We start from the raw sequence: 18,915 nt of genomic DNA on the forward strand, positions 1-18,915 counted from the left end.
TTAGGAGATACAGCCCTATATAGATTTTTTTCTTTTTCTTTTTTACGTTTCTAAATCTTAATTAAGGGCTTCTTAAGGGGAACGAAAATTTGATTATTTTTCGCTACCATGCACGGTTTAGGAGATACATCCCTAAAGTTTTTTTTGTTGTTTTTTTTTCTTTTTTTTGTCATTGCGTTTTTTGTTATTACTTTGGGGTTTCATAAAAGGGAACGAAAATTTTATTATTTTTGCGCTACGACGCACGGTTTAGGAGATACAGCCCTAAAATGATTTTTTTCTCTTTCTTTTTTGCGTTTTTAAATCTTAATTAGGGGCTTCTTAAAGGGGAACGGATATTGATTATTTTTGCGCTACGATGCACGGTTTAGGAGATACAGCCCTATAAAGTTTTTTTGTTATTATTTTTTTCTTTCTTTTTCTTGTGTTTTTGTATATTATTTAGGGGCTTCATAAAGGGGAACGAAAATTTTATTATTTTTGCGCTACAACGCATGGTTTAGGAGATACAGCCCTATAAAGATTTTTTTTTTAAATTTTGCGTTTTTTTTTAAATATAAATTATGGGTTGCATAAAGGGGAACGAAAATTTTATTGTTTTTGCGGTACCACGCACGGTTTAGGAGATACAGCTCTATAAAGTTTTTTTTCCTGGTTTTTTTTTTGTTTTTTTTTTAAAGTATTAATTACGGGTTTCTGAAAGGGGTTTTTTAAATTATTTTTGCGCTACGACGCATGGTTTAAGAGATACAGCCCTATAAATATTTTTTTATTGTTTTTTTTTTTCTTTTTTTCTTTTTTACATTGTGTTTTTTGTATATTACTTTGGGGTTTCATAAAGGGGAACGAAAATTTTATTATTTTTGCGGTACCACGCACGGTTTAGGAGATACAGCTCTATAAAGTTTTTTTTCCTGGTTTTTTTTTTGTTTTTTTTTAAAGTATTAATTACGGGTTTCTTAAAGAGGTTTTTTAAATTATTTTTGCGCTACGACGCATGGTTTAAGAGATACAGCCCTATAAAGATTTTTTTATTGTTTTTTTTTTTCTTTTTTTCTTTTTTACATTGTGTTTTTTGTATATTACTTTCGGGTTTCATAAAGGGGAACGAAAATTTTATTATTTTTGCGGTACCACGCACGGTTTAGGAGATACAGCTCTATAAAGTTTTTTTTCCTGGTTTTTTTTTTTTTTTTTTAAAGTATTAATTACGGGTTTCTTAAAGGGGTTTTTTAAATTATTTTTGCGCTACGACGCATGGTTTAAGAGATACAGCCCTATAATGTTTTTTTTTTAATTTTGCGTTTTTTTTTAAATATAAATTATGGGTTGCATAAAGGGGAAAGAAAATTTTATTATTTTTGCGCTACGACGCATGGTTTAGGAGATACAGCCCTATAAAGATTTTTTTTAAAATTTTGCGTTTTTTTAAATATAAATTATGGGTTGCATAAAGGGGAACGAAAATTTTATTGTTTTTGCGGTACCACACACGGTTTAGGAGATACAGCTCTATAAAGTTTTTTTTCCTGGTTTTTTTTGTTTTTTTTTTTTAAGTATTAATTACGGGTTTCTTAAAGGGGTTTTTTTAAATTATTTTTGCGCTACGACGCATGGTTTAAGAGATACAGCCCTATAATGATTTTTTTTTTTAAATTTTGCGTTTTTTTTTTAAATATAAATTATGGGTTGCATAAAGGGGAACGAAAATTTTATTATTTTTGCGCCACCACGTACGGTTTAGGAGATATTATATTCGTTCAAAATTTCGCGCCGACCTCGAAATTCGAATAAATATGATGAACAAACCGACCAAAACAAACAATGCGCTGTCGCCATTCCGTGCGCTAGCGACTGGTCGCTGCATGCATCACTCCCGCCCGCTCCACTGACCCCCATCCCCACCGCATCATCTATCCATCACGCCGCGTGAGTGAAGTGAAAGAACGAACGCTGGCTCACTCACTTCATTGCAGTGCTTGGCTTGACTAGTTTTTTTATGTGATAGTCAGCAAACGAGCAGACGAGCCGGCTGATGGGAAGCAGTCATCGTCGCCCATGGACATAAGCAACAACACAGGAGCCCTTAAGCATTGCCGACCCTTGAGAACCCTAAATACCCGCTTCTTGAAGAATCCCATGTCGAAGCGCAAAGGAAATACCTCAGGAGGCAACTCATTCCACATTTTGCACGTTCTGGGAAGAAACGAGCGAGATGCCCGCTTATTCTTGGTGTGCCATGTGTCTAAGAAGTGAGGATGAGTTTTGCTCCTTTGGCGGGAGGTGCGTGCGGTGATAGAAACGAGACGATGACACCAGATCAAAAAGTTCTTCGGAACATTCCCCATTGTACAGTAAGTTCGGGATCGCCGACAATACGAACTGCCCGCCGTTGGATGGAGTCAAGGGGAAGGAGCTGGTATTGTGGAGCGCCAGACCAGTGATGAGATGAGAACAGTACTCCATATGAGGTCGAACCTGCACTTTATATAACAAAAGTCGGTGACCCGGTGTGAAGTACTGTTTGGCTCTGTTTTTTGGAGGCCAGTTTGGCTTTTTGTTCCAGATGACTACGAAACTGGACTTCGTTCGTAATGTCGACACCAAGTATCGCGATACTTTTAGCCGTGGTAAGGGGAATGCCCTGAAACTTTGGCGCCGTGACAAATGGGGTTTTTTTTGGCGGAAAACGCGCAGACTTGTGTCTTACTAGGGTTGAACTGGACGAGGTTACGTCTACCTCATTTGGAGACCTATTCAAGGGACGTCTCGATCTCAGACACAAGTCGCATCCTGCACTCCGACACCTGCTCAGGGGGGGGCGTTTGCACGACCTGTATAACAGCTATCACCAGTGCTGTCATCCGCATAGCAATGAATATTGTTAGTAAATAACATATCATTGATATGCAGAACGAACAGGGTAGGCGATATTGTATTGGGAACAAAAAAAAATGTTTCCTTAGCTTGCAGGGTTGGCGCGGTCACTTTTAAGCATTCCAGCTACAAGTACACCCAGTGAAAGGGTGTTTTCTGTAGCTGGGATGGTTTTGACTGCTAAGCGATCGCGCTTAAATCCGGCAAAGGTGAACAAAATATTTTTTATTCACGATAATTACAACCACTGTAGCTGTACTGTAAACAATTTTTAGTCAGTGATTGATGGAGATAAGAAATAAATGTTTATTCCTAGCATAGTTATGTTTTTTTTTAATTATTCCTCCTAAAAAATGTCCTCACGCCGGCGACGCCGCGCCGCGCCGGGTTCAAAACCCAGCGCGCCGCCGCTGGGTTTTTTGGCTGCGGCGTGGATCTCTAATATATAGCTATAATAGCTCTATAAAGTTTTTTTTCCTGGTTTTTTTTTAAGTTTTAATTAAGGGTTTCTTAAAGGGGAACGAAAATTTGATTATTTTTGTGCTACGATGCACGGTTTAGGAGATGCAGCCCTATAAAGATTTTTTTTGTTGTTTTTTTTTTTCATTGTGTTTTTTGTATATTATTTTGGGGTTCCGTAAAGGGGAACGAAAATTTTGTTCTTTTTGCGCTACCACGCACGGTTTAGGAGATATAGCTCTATAAAGATTTTTTCCTGTTTTTTTTTGTTTTTTTTTTTAAGTATTAATTAAGGGATCCTTAAAGGGGAACGAAAAATTGATTATTTTTGCGCTACGATGCACGATTTAGGATATGCAGCCCTATAAAGTTTTTTTTTTGTTTTTTTTTTTCATTGGGTTTTTTTGTATATTACTTTGGGGTTCCGTAAAGGGGAACGAAAATTTTATTATTTTTGCGCTACGACGCACGGTTTAGGAGATACAGCCCTAAAATGATTTTTTTTCCACTCTTTTTTGCGTTTTTCAATCTTAATTAGGGGTTTCTTAAAGGGATTTTTTTTAATTATTTTTGCGCTACGATGCACGGTGTAGGAGATACAGCCCTATAAAGTTTTTTTGTTATTTTTTTTTTCTTTTTTTTCATTGTGTTTTTATTATATTACTTTGGGGCTTCATAAAGGGGAACGAAATTTTTATTATTTTTGCGCCACCACGCACGGTTTAGGAGATATTATATCTATATATATAGCTATAATAGCTATAAAGTTTTTTTCCTGGTTTTTTTAAAGTTTTAATTAAGGATTTCTTAAGGGGAACGAAAATTTGATTATTTTTGTGCTACGATGCACGGTTTAGGAGATGCAGCCCTATAAAGATTTTTTCCTCTTTTTTTTTCTTTTTTGCGTTTTTAAATCTTAATTAGGGGCTTCTTAAAGGGGAGCGAAAATTTGATTATTTTTGCGCTACGATGCACGATATAGGAGATACAGCTAATACAGCCCTATAAAGATTTTGTCTTTTTTTTTTCATTGTATTTTTCATGTATTACTTTTGGGTTACATAAAGGGGAACGAAAATTTTATTATTTTTGCGCTACGACGCATGGTTTAGGAGATACAGTCCTATATTTTTTTTTACAATGCATGTGCTCGAAAAGTGCGTTTCCTACGGAGCCATATCGTGCGGAAAGTACTGCTTTTCCGCACTAGTGCTTTTTGTTTTCAATTTTTTTTTACAGTACATTTGGTGCTACTTTCTCGCACTAGTGCGGAAAAGAGCACTTACCGTGCATATGTCGAAAGTTTAAAGGGCCATATGTACTGTAAAACGTACGATACACGTGCGAATAGGTAATTCGCAACTCGTGTCGATTTAAAACACTCCTTTTAATAATTAAACTTATTTGCCATGACATGTTTTTTTATTTACTCGCACAATGCATAGTAAAACATTGTATGATACACGTGCGTAAAGATGATTTCCGCACTTGTTGCATAAATAGCAATTTTTTTTATCAAAGAATGAAAGAAAGTCACGGTATTAATAACCAAATTTTACTTTAGTGGTACCTTTTCCCTATCACTGTCACAAATGTATGTGGCGTTCACGTAAACGCGATATTTTTAAGATTTCCCTGCGCAATGTTGCCAGCTCGCTCGCAAATCAAACATGTACTTACAGTTCTTTTGCATAATGGTGACATTGTACAATATCTATGAGTTTTAAATAGGTAAAAGATAATTCGACGCATTCTTTGCTTGCTTGTTGCTTGTTGTTGTGTTGTTTGCGTAACTTCTTTGAATAAGTTGCGTTAATTTGGCGCACAGGCGAAGTAAACATGCGTTGCGTACGGCAAGGTCACGCCGCGGCCCCACCCTGCACGGCCTCCGTTGCCCATTCAGACCGCCCGCTAGCTTCGTTTGAACGCAAATAATATTTTTGTAATATTTGTTTATGCAGTGGATGAAAGTGACACAAATTCATACATCTTATTTATCCCGCATTTCAAATTAATAAGATGTAAACTCTAATATCTTTAATATTCTTTTGTAACGGTGACAGCCTGTTACAACAAAATCATCAAATATCTTATGAAGCTATGCCTTAATAAGACACAAAATCATTTAATGGACCTATTTAAACGATTAAATTCGACCTAAGTAATTTTTTTTAACTCTAATTTTTTTTTGTGTCTTTTAGAATATTATGACATAGTATCAGATTGCAGTGGACGTAATTGACACAAACTATGTTTTCACACTAAAAACACTATCCTAAATGCAACACAGTTACATGTTTTCTCTCGAATATTTTTTTCTCCAAGATAATTCAAAATAAAAAATAATTACCACAAAATAACAAATTACTAGAAAAGCAAATTATATATATGACACAAAACAAAATGTAAGATTTACATCTTAACAAAGTATTCATAAGCGAAAACAGAATTGACTTTAATATTTTTATAACCTAGGGGTCAAAATATAGCCAGCGGTACAGGTCTACTTTGCGTTGTCGGTTGTCACCGTTGTTTGACTTTGACAGTTGGTAATGCAGGTGATGATACGGTTCGTTTCAGTTTGGTTTGGTTGGGCCCGGCCGAGTTGAGCTGCTTGCAAAGTAGGCGCGTAGGTAGTGCGGGTAGGGTTTCTTTAATATCTGAATACAGATTTATCAAATTCGGAATAATAATAACTGGTAAGTCTCATATAAGAATTTTATTTAATTTCTTACGTTTTTAATTGTTTGCAGTTAGCGAAGCTTACATAATCGTAATTGTTTTGAGCCTTATTTGAAACAGGTCTTCTGTTTTTGCATATGCTTAACAATATTCAAGGTCTGAGTTTAAAATTACATCACCGGTTTTGCGACAAGTCGTACATAAGTACATAAGTAGGATATATTTTTATATCAAAATGTTTGCCAGTATAACCATAACAACTGTACAACTAGATTTTTAAAGACATAATTCATACAAAAGAAAAATACTAATAAACCCTTGTGCGCGAAATCAACACTCACTGCTGGATTTTTTTACTTTTTTCTTAATGTCTATGTTGTATGTTGAACCCTCAAACTCTTGTGTGCGAAATCAATGCTCACTGCTGTTTTTTTTTAACTTTTTTCTTAATGTATTGTATCTATGTTGCATGTTGAACCCTAATTTAACTTTATTTCTTTAGAAAATGGCATCTGAAAAGAGGATAGACATCACCAAGCCGCTCTGGGATCAAACCACCTTTGTGGGCAGGTTCAAACATTTTGCCTTCATCTCCAATCCACTACTGTCTTTGGTGCCGGAGTCAGAACTGCATGAAGCTAAGGAGTTATATTTTAAGTATAAGTAAGTAAATATTTACTATTTAGAATCATTATTATTTCTGTAAATAGCAATTTCCATTACATAAAAAAATATGTTGAAGAATATTTTTCAGAAATATAAAATAAGTGGTCACTTTTACTTTATAGAAAACCCCTATTATAATTGTGATCAAATTGAATACATAGTTAATTGTAATAGCCTCCTAAGTCCTGCGGTACCAAATTTTGTACATAATAAAAGTCACCCTACCCTTTTATTATTTTATTAAACACCGATAGTACATATTTCGGTACAAAATGTTTAGATGCCCCCCGCTTTCAAATTTGAATGTTCGCAGGAGTATTCTGACAGTCCATAGAGTTGTTAAATAGTCTGTTCAGGACTGACAGCAAATATTTATTATGTGCAAAAAAATGAACAAGAGGCCTCTAGGACTATGACGTTTAAAAAAAGCTGTGACTTAGGAGGATAGGTATATTTTAACAATAATAATTTTGTAAATAAAAGGTTTATATAATTCTGTAATAAATCAAATCACAGATCAATTTCTCTTATTGCAGAGATGGCAAAGAACCCGCCAACACTCCCATGGACAAAGTTGTCCGAGCCAAACAGCTGTACGAATCAGCATTCCATCCAGATAGCGGAGAGCTGCAAAATGTGTTTGGCCGTATGTCCTTCCAAATGCCCGGAGGCTGCCTCATCACAGGAGCTATGTTACAGTGGTACAGGTAATGCTTGACTTATATTCTGACAACAATTTTCTTAACTCACATAAACCTAGTTGGTCCCCACCACACAATTAAACTTACACTCTAGAGGCTTTGGTTGGAGTCTGGTCTGCCCTTTTAAATATGGTCTTATGGGTTCTGTACCCAAAGGGTAAAAACGGGACCCTATTACTAAGACTATGTCCGTCTGTCTGTCTGTCATCAGGCTGTATCTCATGAACCATGGTAGCTAGAGAGTTGAAATTTTCACAGATGATGTATTTCTGTTGCCGCTATAACAACAAATACTAAAAACAGAATTAAATAAATATTTTAGTGGAGCTCCCATACAACAAAAGTGATTTTTTTGTCGTTTTTTGCGTATTGGTACGGAACCCTTCGTGCGCGAGTCCGACTCGCACTTGGCCGGTTTTTGCGTAATGGTATGGAACCCTTCGTGCGCGAGTCCGGTTTTTTCATTGTATTTTCCCTTGATTAAAACAAGTAAATCTGATCTGATTCTGATTCTCTAAGTATGTCATAATCCTCTATTTACAAACACATGGGATCTGAAATTATGGGTCACCCTGGTGTGTCTAGTCTAAGTTTTATTTGTAATTGTAGTAATGTGAAAAACAGACAAGAGTTACTTTCTTATTTATAATACTAGTACGGATGTATGGACAGGAAATTCCAACAAAATAATGATCTTTATAATGAGGAATTTTATTAATAAATTAGGGCAGTACATATGACTCAAACTTCTTTGTTTCTGTGTTTTATAATTGTAATAATCTACATACAAAGGCCGGATTTAAAGTCTTATCCAGTTAGGGGACGTGGGTATAATATTGTGGTGGGTAAAAAACATTAAATTAATTTTGAAACAAAAATATGAAAACAAAATATTATGTGAAAAAGCAATGTAGGATACCTGGGCCGTGTTGCATAATAAACTACAACTAACTAATAATTAAAAACTCGATCGTTCTAGTAGTTTCGGCGCATTTGGCTGTGACGTGGCTGTGCTGTGACAGACGGACAAACACACTCGTGTGAATTTATATCCATTTTTACGAATACCAAAAAAACTTAAGAATTTAAAAGGAAGAAGGAGGTTGAAACCTTATCTTATTAGGCATGTTTATTGGGCAATATTGCTTGTTAATAGGTACAATTATCTCGAGATAATATCAATTAAGTTGTCTATTGATTCGATTCGTACCTACCTATGTTTATGTTATTCAATAATGTGTTTTAATTCATGGGCAGATAACTTAAAATCGTAAATGACATGGTTGAATAAACAAAGTCGTGAATGTAAACAGAATTGGATATTCATGAATTTAAAATTAGAACATAAGATAACAAACTGATCCATAAAATTCTTGTCATGTGTTGATATAAGAAAGTTTTTATCTTATTTATCGAAGGTCATATTATGCAGTTACATACCTAGGTACATGGATGCAAAGTACAATACGAAGTAATTCGAACGATGGCCTTAGTCCTCGTAGCATTTTTTTGTTATACTTATGTACCGCATTGATTGCAAAAAAATATACGACTTGTCTTATGAAAAGCGGCCACCGAGCATACATTTTCTTTAATAAGTTCTAAACTATTTATTTTAAAATTACAAAATATATATATATATATATAAATATTATATACAGTGTGGAAATAATGAATGGGCCCTTTAGGGAAAGTACCTCGAAACCTTGAGTTAGCTCATTTTGCTTAAAGGAAACGTTCTTTTTTTTTTAAAGAAACAAAACTGCATTCAAAGATTTTTAATTTTTTTTTTCAATTTTGCTTGTCTAAAAATATTCTTCAATACTAAATATTTGATTTTATGGATATTTTGTACGACAGACGAGTGTAAGGCCTAATGTTTCTTAGAGAAATGTTCTTATTAACATTAACTGAATACAAGCCTTTATTCAATGAGAAGTTATCATACATAAATCCTTAACATTAACTGTATCGAATAGTAGAATAAAATAGCGAGTATTAAATATATTAAACCGTGTTACTCACGTTTATAAAGTCGATGATGATTTCATGGTTGGTCCCATAGTAAAAGTTGCTCAGTATAAGCCAAAAGCCAAAAACCTCCCTGGCAACGGGAATGCACTAATTTTTTAGCCACCAGCTAGCATTAATACGTCATTATGACTCCGATGACGTCACTTTGCTACCTGGAATAGTTATCAGATTGGTTGCCAGTTAGGTATGGTAATATGAGATCCGTCTTGAAAAATAGCTAGATTTTTAATCAAAAGCAAAACGTTTTTATGTTTAATTTTAAATTATTGTCTTTTGACGACTTTTAGTTATTAAATAAGTTAAACACAGTTTAGCTACTTAAACAACATATGACGTCAGTAGCAGCAGTAAAAAACCGGCCAAGTGAGAGTCGGACTCGCGCACCGAGGGTTCCGTAATTTTTAGTATTTGTTGTTATAGCGGCAACAGAAATACATCATCTGTAAAAGTTTCAACTGTCCAGCTATCACGGTTCATGAGATACAGCCTGGTGACAGACAGACAGACGGACAGCGGAGTCTTAGTAATAGGGTCCCGTTTTTACCCTTTGGGTACGGAACCCTAAAAAGCCCAAAAATCATTACCCCGCAACTGCCTTATCTATATTTTGCATGTCAGCTGATTAAAATAAGTTTGGCATCTGTACTACAAACGTTTGGCAGGTGTTTCCTTGCGTATTTAGAAGGTATCATAATAAGTATTTATATTTAGGTATTTTTAAAAGGTAGGTGGGCAAAATACCGGGATTTCGCTGATGGTAATGATACAGTATTATTTTTAAAATTGCGACGGCCTTTTAAATCGTTCGTCACGTAACTAATTATTTCAAGGATATGCGGTACACGAATTAAGTCGCGAGTTGTTTTTAAATATACTTGGAGAGATTAAAATAAGTCGGTTCTAACTTTCTCGTACCTATAGAATCTAAGGGACTTTAGATGTATTTATCACTTTCAAATAATATATTAGAAAGTAAAAACCGGCCAAGTGCGAGCATAAAAATCACGTTTGTTGTATGGGATTTTATTCTGTTTTTAGTATTAATTTTGTTGTTATAGCGGCAACAGAAATACATCTGTGAAAATTTGATACAGCCTGGTGACAGACGGACAGACAGACAGACAGCGGAGTCTTAGTAATAGGGTCCCGTTTTTACCCTTTGGGTACGGAACCCTAAATAATTAAGGAACTTCCTATTTTCCAAATGAAGGCTTCGTTCCCCATATGTGAAATGTGATATGCGTAAAATTGAGTAATTTGAAATGTTTTAAGTTGTATTTCTCTTATTTTCAGAACAGGCACAGCCATAGTATTCTGGCAGTGGGTAAACCAGTCGTTCAACGCCCTGGTCAACTACACTAACCGCAACGCCAACTCGCCGCTCACGGTAACGCAGATGGGCGTCGCTTATGTTTCCGCCACGTCGGCCGCAATGGCAACGGCGCTGACTTTCAAGTTCGTCGTTCAGAAGCGCGCTAAGAACCCAATCCTAGGGGTAAGACAATAATACCATCTATTTCTTATCTTATTTTTAGGCAGAAAAAACCAGGGACCGGACAACCCTTTCCGCGATAAAACCCTTTCAATGGGCGACACTTAAACACGGCTAACACATTGAAAGACTTTCCCTTTTGAACTGCAAGCCCATTCATACCCTTACCTTTGACTAACCCTTACCTAAAAGCTAACCAAAAATAAGGCTAGCTCTTAATAAGGGTTACCCTTATCTTTAAGCGCTTTTTATAAAGGTTTCCCTTTGCGTGAAAGAGACAGGATTAGTATATATCTACGGTAGTGTATGAAAAGGAAAGAAAATACGTGCCTAGTCAAAGAACGCCGCCGTCGCCGCCGACGATCGCTCGTATTCGAAGTAATGTGTGCTTTATGAACAAGGTAGGCGACTTCAATTAGCACGCTTATATGCTAAAAGGGAAGCCCTTTATAAGGCTAACCCTTATAAGCAATATGCAAGGTGTTGGTGAGCGGATGATAAGGGTTTTGTAAGGGTATTTGGGCTACCGATTACTCAAATGTGGTAGCTTTATATAAGGGTTTTTAAAACCAAAACAAAGGGTTTTGTCTGGCAAAGGGTATGGTGAGTTAAGCCTTATGCAATACCCTTATAAAACCCCGATAAGGGATAGCGGGCCGGTCCCTGGAAAAAACCGCGCTGCCGGACCTCCGGACTCTTATAATATCTGTGGTAGAAGATGCCGCTCTGGTATAGGACTTTTCAGACATCGCAGACGTGATCCATCTCCTCGCAACACCTGATCCTACCCGACGCTGCAACAATCATCTGCCATAAATGAAGTGGCCAATGATAGACAATTTATTTTCGCCGCCATAAAGCCGCATTCACATTTGTCTGCCGTTTTGTGTTGTGTTGTGACGGGTATTGGTTTCATACATTTAATATGGTTGCGTTCACATTTGTCTGATGCCTGATGCATCAGAGAAATATATTTACATGCGGCTTAAACTCTCATCATTATCATTACCATCATCGACATCCTGCTATGTCCACGGCGCTTACGTTTAAATTTGTGGTGCACAAACGCGCTAAGAAACCTATCCTAGCGGTAAGACAATAATTACCGTGGTTTCTTTACCATTACCGTCTTTACCATGATACCATCATTATAATCATTACTCATCATCACAATTACTTTCGCCATAATAGTTTTTTTTAACCCCTAACGTAATATAAGGTGTTTTAATGTTATTAAACTGCGTGTCTGTGTGGCATCGTAACTTCCGACATGGTCAGATTTGCGTGCAGTTTTCGGTAAAGGATTTTTGATACTTTTACCTAGATATGTTTTAACTCTCTACAAGTCACTCGCGCGACATGTTTCGGAGAGCCTAGGTCTCCCTTCTCAAGCAGTAACCGTGCGAGCAGCATTCACGTCGGCCGTGTATCGCGTACTGCCGCGCGCCGCGTCGCCCGCTGCGCGCGCTGAGAGATCCGGTTGCGGGAGTTCTTGCGCTGTCGTTGTAGGCGGGCATAGTGGTTGGTTTGGGTCACCTAACACTTGTAGCGACACACAGCACGAACTCACTATGTCCACTACACTGTCACAACACTAACTGGCACTGTTAGTGCTTGAGAAAGGCGACCTAGGCTCTCCGAAACATGTCACGCGAGTGACTAAAAACAAGTTAGTCTAAACCGTAAAACTATTTAATGTTAGTATGTCTCACACCAGTTTAAATTTGAGTTCTTTAATTCATAGTTATTTAGTTATCTGTAATATGATTATGAATCAACGATCGGTTTGTTTTTCAGAGGTTCGTGCCTTTTGTAGCTGTGGCGGCCGCCAACTGGGTGAATATTCCCTTGATGCGACAGAACGAGATTATAAAAGGTGAGATAATAATATTTCATAATATTAATCTTAATTCTTAATATTGCTTTAATTAGAGTCCAGTATAACAATGGATTTAGGATGCTGTTGGGGCTGCCGCGATTTTGTAGTGCATCGCAGATGTTTACCGATGCACACACACACACACACACACACACACACACACACACAGCACAGCACAGCTTTGCAGCTATTTTACGCAAAAGAGTGGCATCCTTAATGAAGAGGTTGCGGAGCAGCCCAAACAGCATACTAAACACCATTGCAGATCGATGTGAGGGGCGCTTCCAGGAGCACTGGAACCTTGTACATGCTCACTAGGTTATGTATGATTGTTTTTGACTGTGATTATATGTATGTATTTATTGAAGGTACTAACACTAGCTCTAAGTAAACTTTTGTTACTAACAACTATGGACATTATGTTACCGAAATTAATTATTTGAATTGAATTGAATTAACAATATACACCTTAAGAGCTCTACTAACGTTACAACAAATGTCAGTCGATTTTATATAATTACTAGCTAATAAGGTGCAACAGAAAAAGGTCGCCCCCGGTAAAAGAAAATGAGGTCGCCCTTTAGAAAGATGGGCGGACGAACTTACAAAGTTTACAAACGACCACTGGACAAAAGAAGCCCAAGATAGGAAAAAGTGGAGAGAAATGGAGGAGGCCTATACTCGTCGAGAGGTCTTGAATAATAATCAAATTTAAAAAAACTAAATTTTATAGTAATAACAATTATAATTTTTATACAATTAAATTTGAAAAATAATATCAATATGTATATTAATTTAACCGATAAAAATGAATTGTAAAATTAATTGTATAATTTAAATGTAATATATATTGTAATGTATTATTAAAGAAATAAAAGGCTTAAATAAAAATAAGGTGCAACAAATTCAATCGATCGATCAAATGCCGAAATGTAACGCAAATCTCACTGCTGAATGTTACGTTTATGGAAGGTTTATATAGGTACTACATGATAATATTATGTTGCAGGTCTGGAGGTCTCAGACGAGAACGACAAGATTATCGGCAAGTCTCAGCTAGCCCCGGCCAAGGGAATCTCACAAGTGGTTACTTCTAGGTATGTTAATTACTCTAAACTTAAGATTTTTTTTAATTGCTTGCTATAGGTAGGTATGCATTAGATACTTGTGCCTAAGATGGCCCGGTTTTTAAGCTTGGCAAAATTTAAAATTTCATATTTTTATAAGTGTACATACATGGGTTCAAATTTGCGTTCATGTTAACTAGTGCCATAGACAAAATCGCATATTAAAAATAAGAAAAAAAGAAAAAAACGGCAATAAAATCACGTTGGTTGTATGGGAGCCGCACTTAAATATTTATTTTATTCTGTTTTTAGTATTTGTTCTTATAGCGGCAACAGAAATTATATCTGTGAAAATTTTAACTGTCTAGCTATCATGGGTTCATGAGATACAGCCTGGTGAAAGACAAACAGACAGACGGACAATGGAGTCTTGTAATAGGGTCTCGTTTTTACCCTTTGGGTGCGGAACCCCAATAACCAGTGTTGGCTGAACGTTGCAATTAACCAGTACAAATTGAACCGTAGACCGTAACGGACGGTTAAGGTTTACGGTTGAATTTGTACTGGTTAATGGTTAATTGCTTTAACGTTCGGCTAACACTGCTAATAACGATGTGCCATCTTAGTCGCCAGTTATTGACATTATTCAGAAATGTCTGTCAAATGTAATATGCTGTTGATAAGTAATCGTTTGTCTTTATGGGTCATTTTGACATTTGCGTTTGTTAGAAAGTGATAAAACTTAAAAGCGGTTTGCTAAGTTTTAAGAACAAGGCTATGGATGGTATAGAAAGGATGCCAATCTCTTATGGCACAATTGTTGCAAAAGTGACCGCTTTCAGCTTTAAATAATAGTTCCTAATCTCTCCAGTGGCGCTAGTTAGGCTCTGACCAAATTACGTAGGTTGTTTTTGGTAGTATTTCGGTGTATGGTGACGCCGCCTAATTACTGTTTTTCGATTGACACTTTTCATACATAGAGATTTGGCTCCTTTATATAGTCTCCATGAACAAGGCGCTTATTCTTAACCAACTCAACAACATTGATATTTCCCAGGATCGTGATGTGCGCCCCCGGCATGTTGCTGCTGCCGGTCATCATGGAGAGGATCGAGCCCAAGCCGTGGATGCAGCGCATCCGCTGGGCGCACATCGGCATCCAGACCGCCATCGTGGGGATGTTGTAAGTATTCATTTTTAACTCTTTGACTTTGTACTGATTTAAACTAACACGATTTTCACTCATAATTTTAAACTAACACAGGACTTAATCGCGTACAAACTTACGTTTATTTATGGCCTGACGTTTCGAACGTGACACCACCACATACCATCGGATGTCGTGAGTGTTGTGTGTTGGCAAAGTGACAACCCTAGCGTGCAAGTTAATAATCAAGATCAAGTGCGGGTAGTTCGCAAAACCCGCGCGGCAAGAAGATGTTGATACAATTCCTCGCCAGTCTGCCTGTGACCCGAACGTAACGTCACGTTCGAAACGTCAGGCCATAAATAAACGTACGTTTGTACGCGATTAAGTCCCGTGTTTGTTTAAAATTATCTTTGACTTTGATCGTCGAAGACGTCAACTGGGGCGCGAAGCTACAGCGGAATATCAACAACCATATATAATTCCGACATGATACCCCAGATTCTAGATATGTTTATTTTTACATATCACTTTATATTTCAGCCTGACATTCATGGTGCCGACCGCCTGTGCTCTCTTCCCACAAAGATGGTAAGTAAATAAACAATCCTTGTTTTTACAAACTTAATGTATGATATTATTTTTTGCCGACTTTCTTATCATAGACTACAAATCTATTTTTATGAACGCTTGAAGGCAATAGATGTTCATCTTTTAAGACCTAAGACAATTTAGATGTAATGTTTGAGATGAGGAAAATTTTTCAAGATCTTAATTTATCGTAAGAATCGTTTTAAGTGACATTATTTTGTTTCAGTAAAATCTCAACGGACACCATCAAACGCTTTGAGCCGGAGAATTACGAGGAAATAATGAAAAATACGGGCGGCAAACCTCCCCAATACGTATACTTCAACAAGGGTCTGTAAGCCGTACCTAGTAAGTAGTTGTTATTATGTAAAAGTCAATTGAAATCTCGTCTATGGACACATAAGTGTGGCTTTCCATCACATAAGTGTGGCTTTCCATTACAAAAGGGTCCTTATGCTTCAAGTGCAATAAAGTCCTTCTTATCTGAAATTCTAACAGAAATTCTGATAGAAAGGTCCTTCTCTAATGGAAAGCCATAAATATTTGAGAGGTAAAAAGGGATAGAGATCTGGATCCCCTCGCATGTTCACTATTGAATGGATTATATAGAATGGATGTTCTATAGATTCTTTAGTGTGTGTATGACAGATGATTTATTTTAAATTGGGCGCAATTTAGGAAAAAGGACTCGATTCACAAAAATCAGTCACTAGAAATTGGATAACAATATAACATTAAAGAATTTTAAGACAAAATTTTCCACAAATTTTAGATGATGGACTTTTTTCACTAAACTACGTCCAAGTAAGGCTCTGAATTACTGATACATTCAACTAGTGTGTGGTGGGCCTTAATCGGTTTTTAAAACTGTGAATTTGTCCATAGATAAGCAAATTAAAATTAGCTGTCAGTGTTGTTATGGGTGACCAGTGTTGCCATATCAAATGGGCGTGAATATAGATGAGTAAGCAGAAAAGTAGATTTAAGAAAATGAATTAGCGTATTTGACTTTCTTGCGCGTATTTTAAATTGCTGATTGAATTTTGTTTAATTGGTATTTTTAAAATCTAATAATCTAAGTGCAATTTTTTTTTTCAAGAATATAGGGTATACGACAAAAAGTATTCTGAAGGGGTAAAACTCATTACCAGTCCGCTAGACGATATCGGCTTGTCAGTTGTATGGAACTGTCAAATTTTTGTTCTAACTGACAGGCTGATAGACTTCCGGTTCGAGCGCCATCTTGATAGTTAGCATCGTGATTAATTACTTTGTTTTTTGCTTATTAATATTGTTTAAAGTGTAATATCGATAGCTTATTATACAGTAAACTAATGTGGTAGTGTGCAGTGAATGGAGAATTAATTTTGAAGCGCGTTTAACCACCATCTTGGAGTCAACGGCCGGTAGTCCACGTGCTTCTTGTAAAGTCTAGCTATCGATTTACAAGAGCTAACAAATCACCGTACACTGTCTTGTACAACCGTACAATTTTTGTCGTTTGTAAACCTCTCAATACCTTGATACTGGCGAAATAGTCCCACTGGGCTGAAGCCATAATTTTAAAAGAAGAAGAAGAAGACAGGCTGATACGGACTTCCGGTTCGAGCGCCATCTTGATAGTTAGCCTCGTGATTAATTACTTTGTTTTTTGCTCATTAATATTGTTTAAAGTGTAATATCGATAGCTTATTATACAGTAAACTAATGTGGTAGTGTGCAGTGAATGGAGAATTAATTTTGAAGCACGTTTAACCACCATCTTGGAGTCAACGGCCGGTAGTCCACGTGCTTCTTGTAAAGTCTAGCTATCGATTTACAAGAGCTAACAAATCACCGTACACTGTCTTGTACAACCGTACAATTTTTGTCGTTTTTAAACCTCTTAATACCTTGATACTGGCGAAATAGTCCCACTGGGCTGAAGCCATAATTTTAAAAGAAGAAGAAGAAGACAGGCTGTTACGAGTATCGTCCGGCGGACTGATAATCAGTGGGCCCCTTAACAGTTTATGTGTTCATAAAAAAAGCTCAGAAATTACTTAGATAATAAATCGGATTTGAAAGTCGTTTACGTTAATTTGTTGTTAAAAATGATATTATTTTTGATTGTTTTTTTATTCATTAAGTGTACTTATAAGCGTTATTGGTAACCAGTATCTATAGTTTTTAATTAAAAAGTAAAAACACTTTTTTTTCTACCTTTCAAAAATCACGTCTTTAATCTTTATCACATTTTTACTTATTATTTTAATGTTTTTTTGCGTTGTTGTTTTTGAATTTCGTTTAAGGAATGTTTATTTTTGCGCTTTATTTTTTCTCTATATTGAAAACAATACATTCCGATTGATATTACTTAAGATAAGTCTGTGCTTTTATCTGCATTTGCACTAAGGATATACGAATATTTATCAATCTGAACTACTACTTTTACCAGGGGAGGTACAAGCTTAGGGACAACAGCAGATCTAAAACTTAGTACCTACGATCCTGCAGATCTAAAACTTAGTACCTTTATTCTACTCTTAGAAAGAAACGAAAGAGACTCCAACTATATTATTTTCATCATCTCACACTGTTTTGCTGCAAGCAAACCCGTGAAAACTAGATAAAAAAAAAGAATTATTGCTCAATTTTGACGCATTATATTAATCTCAAAATTATTTTCCAGTGTTGCTTTTTACGTTGATTTAAATACAAACTAATTGTTCAATTAATCTTGAATTTATAGTATCTATGAGAACAATTCACCTTTTTTGTATTAAAATCCGCTATGTATTAAAACTATAAAAAATTGTGAATTGTGATTATGTATTGATACGCTCACTTTAATAAATCTTTCTAGTCTTTTTTTAGTGCTCAAAATCAATTAGCCAATGTAATTTCCTAAAATCGTGCCATTAGCATTTGTACACAATGTTTATTTTCAATTATATCAGCTTATTTGCTTTTATGTTAGAATGGCAAGCAAGGCTAAGACAATAAAATACCTATAGAGAACTACTTGTGTTTTTTTTTAATGTTCCCAAGAAAAGTAAAGTTCAATAGAAATGGCAAATATTGTAAACAAACCAATTTACCTTCATGTCTTCGTAATTTCGCATTTTTCGTATTTTTTATCATGAGTTTTACAGTCTGACAAAAAAGAGTAGAAATTAAAGAGTGGCAACACTGTATTGTCGTCCCGTTTTTCTTAGATTGATTTGAAAGGGACAAAACTACAGTGCTGCCACTTTTTAATTTCTACTCTTTTGCCAGACTGTATACTTAAATCTTTTATTTATAACAATTATTACCAGTTAAAATATATGTTAATTTAT

At 36.0% G+C, this 18,915-nt stretch overlaps 1 protein-coding gene across 1 annotated transcript; it reads left to right on the forward strand.

The window, feature by feature from the left end:
* The first annotated feature begins 5,878 nt into the window (after positions 1-5,878).
* LOC134744863 (sideroflexin-2) lies at positions 5,879-18,589 on the forward strand. The gene is made up of 9 exons (XM_063678794.1): positions 5,879-6,035; positions 6,521-6,681; positions 7,221-7,391; positions 10,713-10,914; positions 12,709-12,787; positions 13,800-13,887; positions 14,915-15,040; positions 15,548-15,595; positions 15,822-18,589. Exons 2-9 carry the CDS (start codon positions 6,524-6,526, stop codon positions 15,931-15,933), a joined length of 984 nt encoding a protein of 327 aa, XP_063534864.1. The 5' UTR covers positions 5,879-6,035; positions 6,521-6,523; the 3' UTR covers positions 15,934-18,589.
* The last annotated feature ends 326 nt before the right edge of the window (positions 18,590-18,915 follow it).

Source organism: Cydia strobilella, chromosome 10 (assembly GCF_947568885.1).
Source record: "Cydia strobilella chromosome 10, ilCydStro3.1, whole genome shotgun sequence".
Classification (NCBI taxonomy): Eukaryota; Metazoa; Arthropoda; class Insecta; order Lepidoptera; family Tortricidae; genus Cydia; species Cydia strobilella.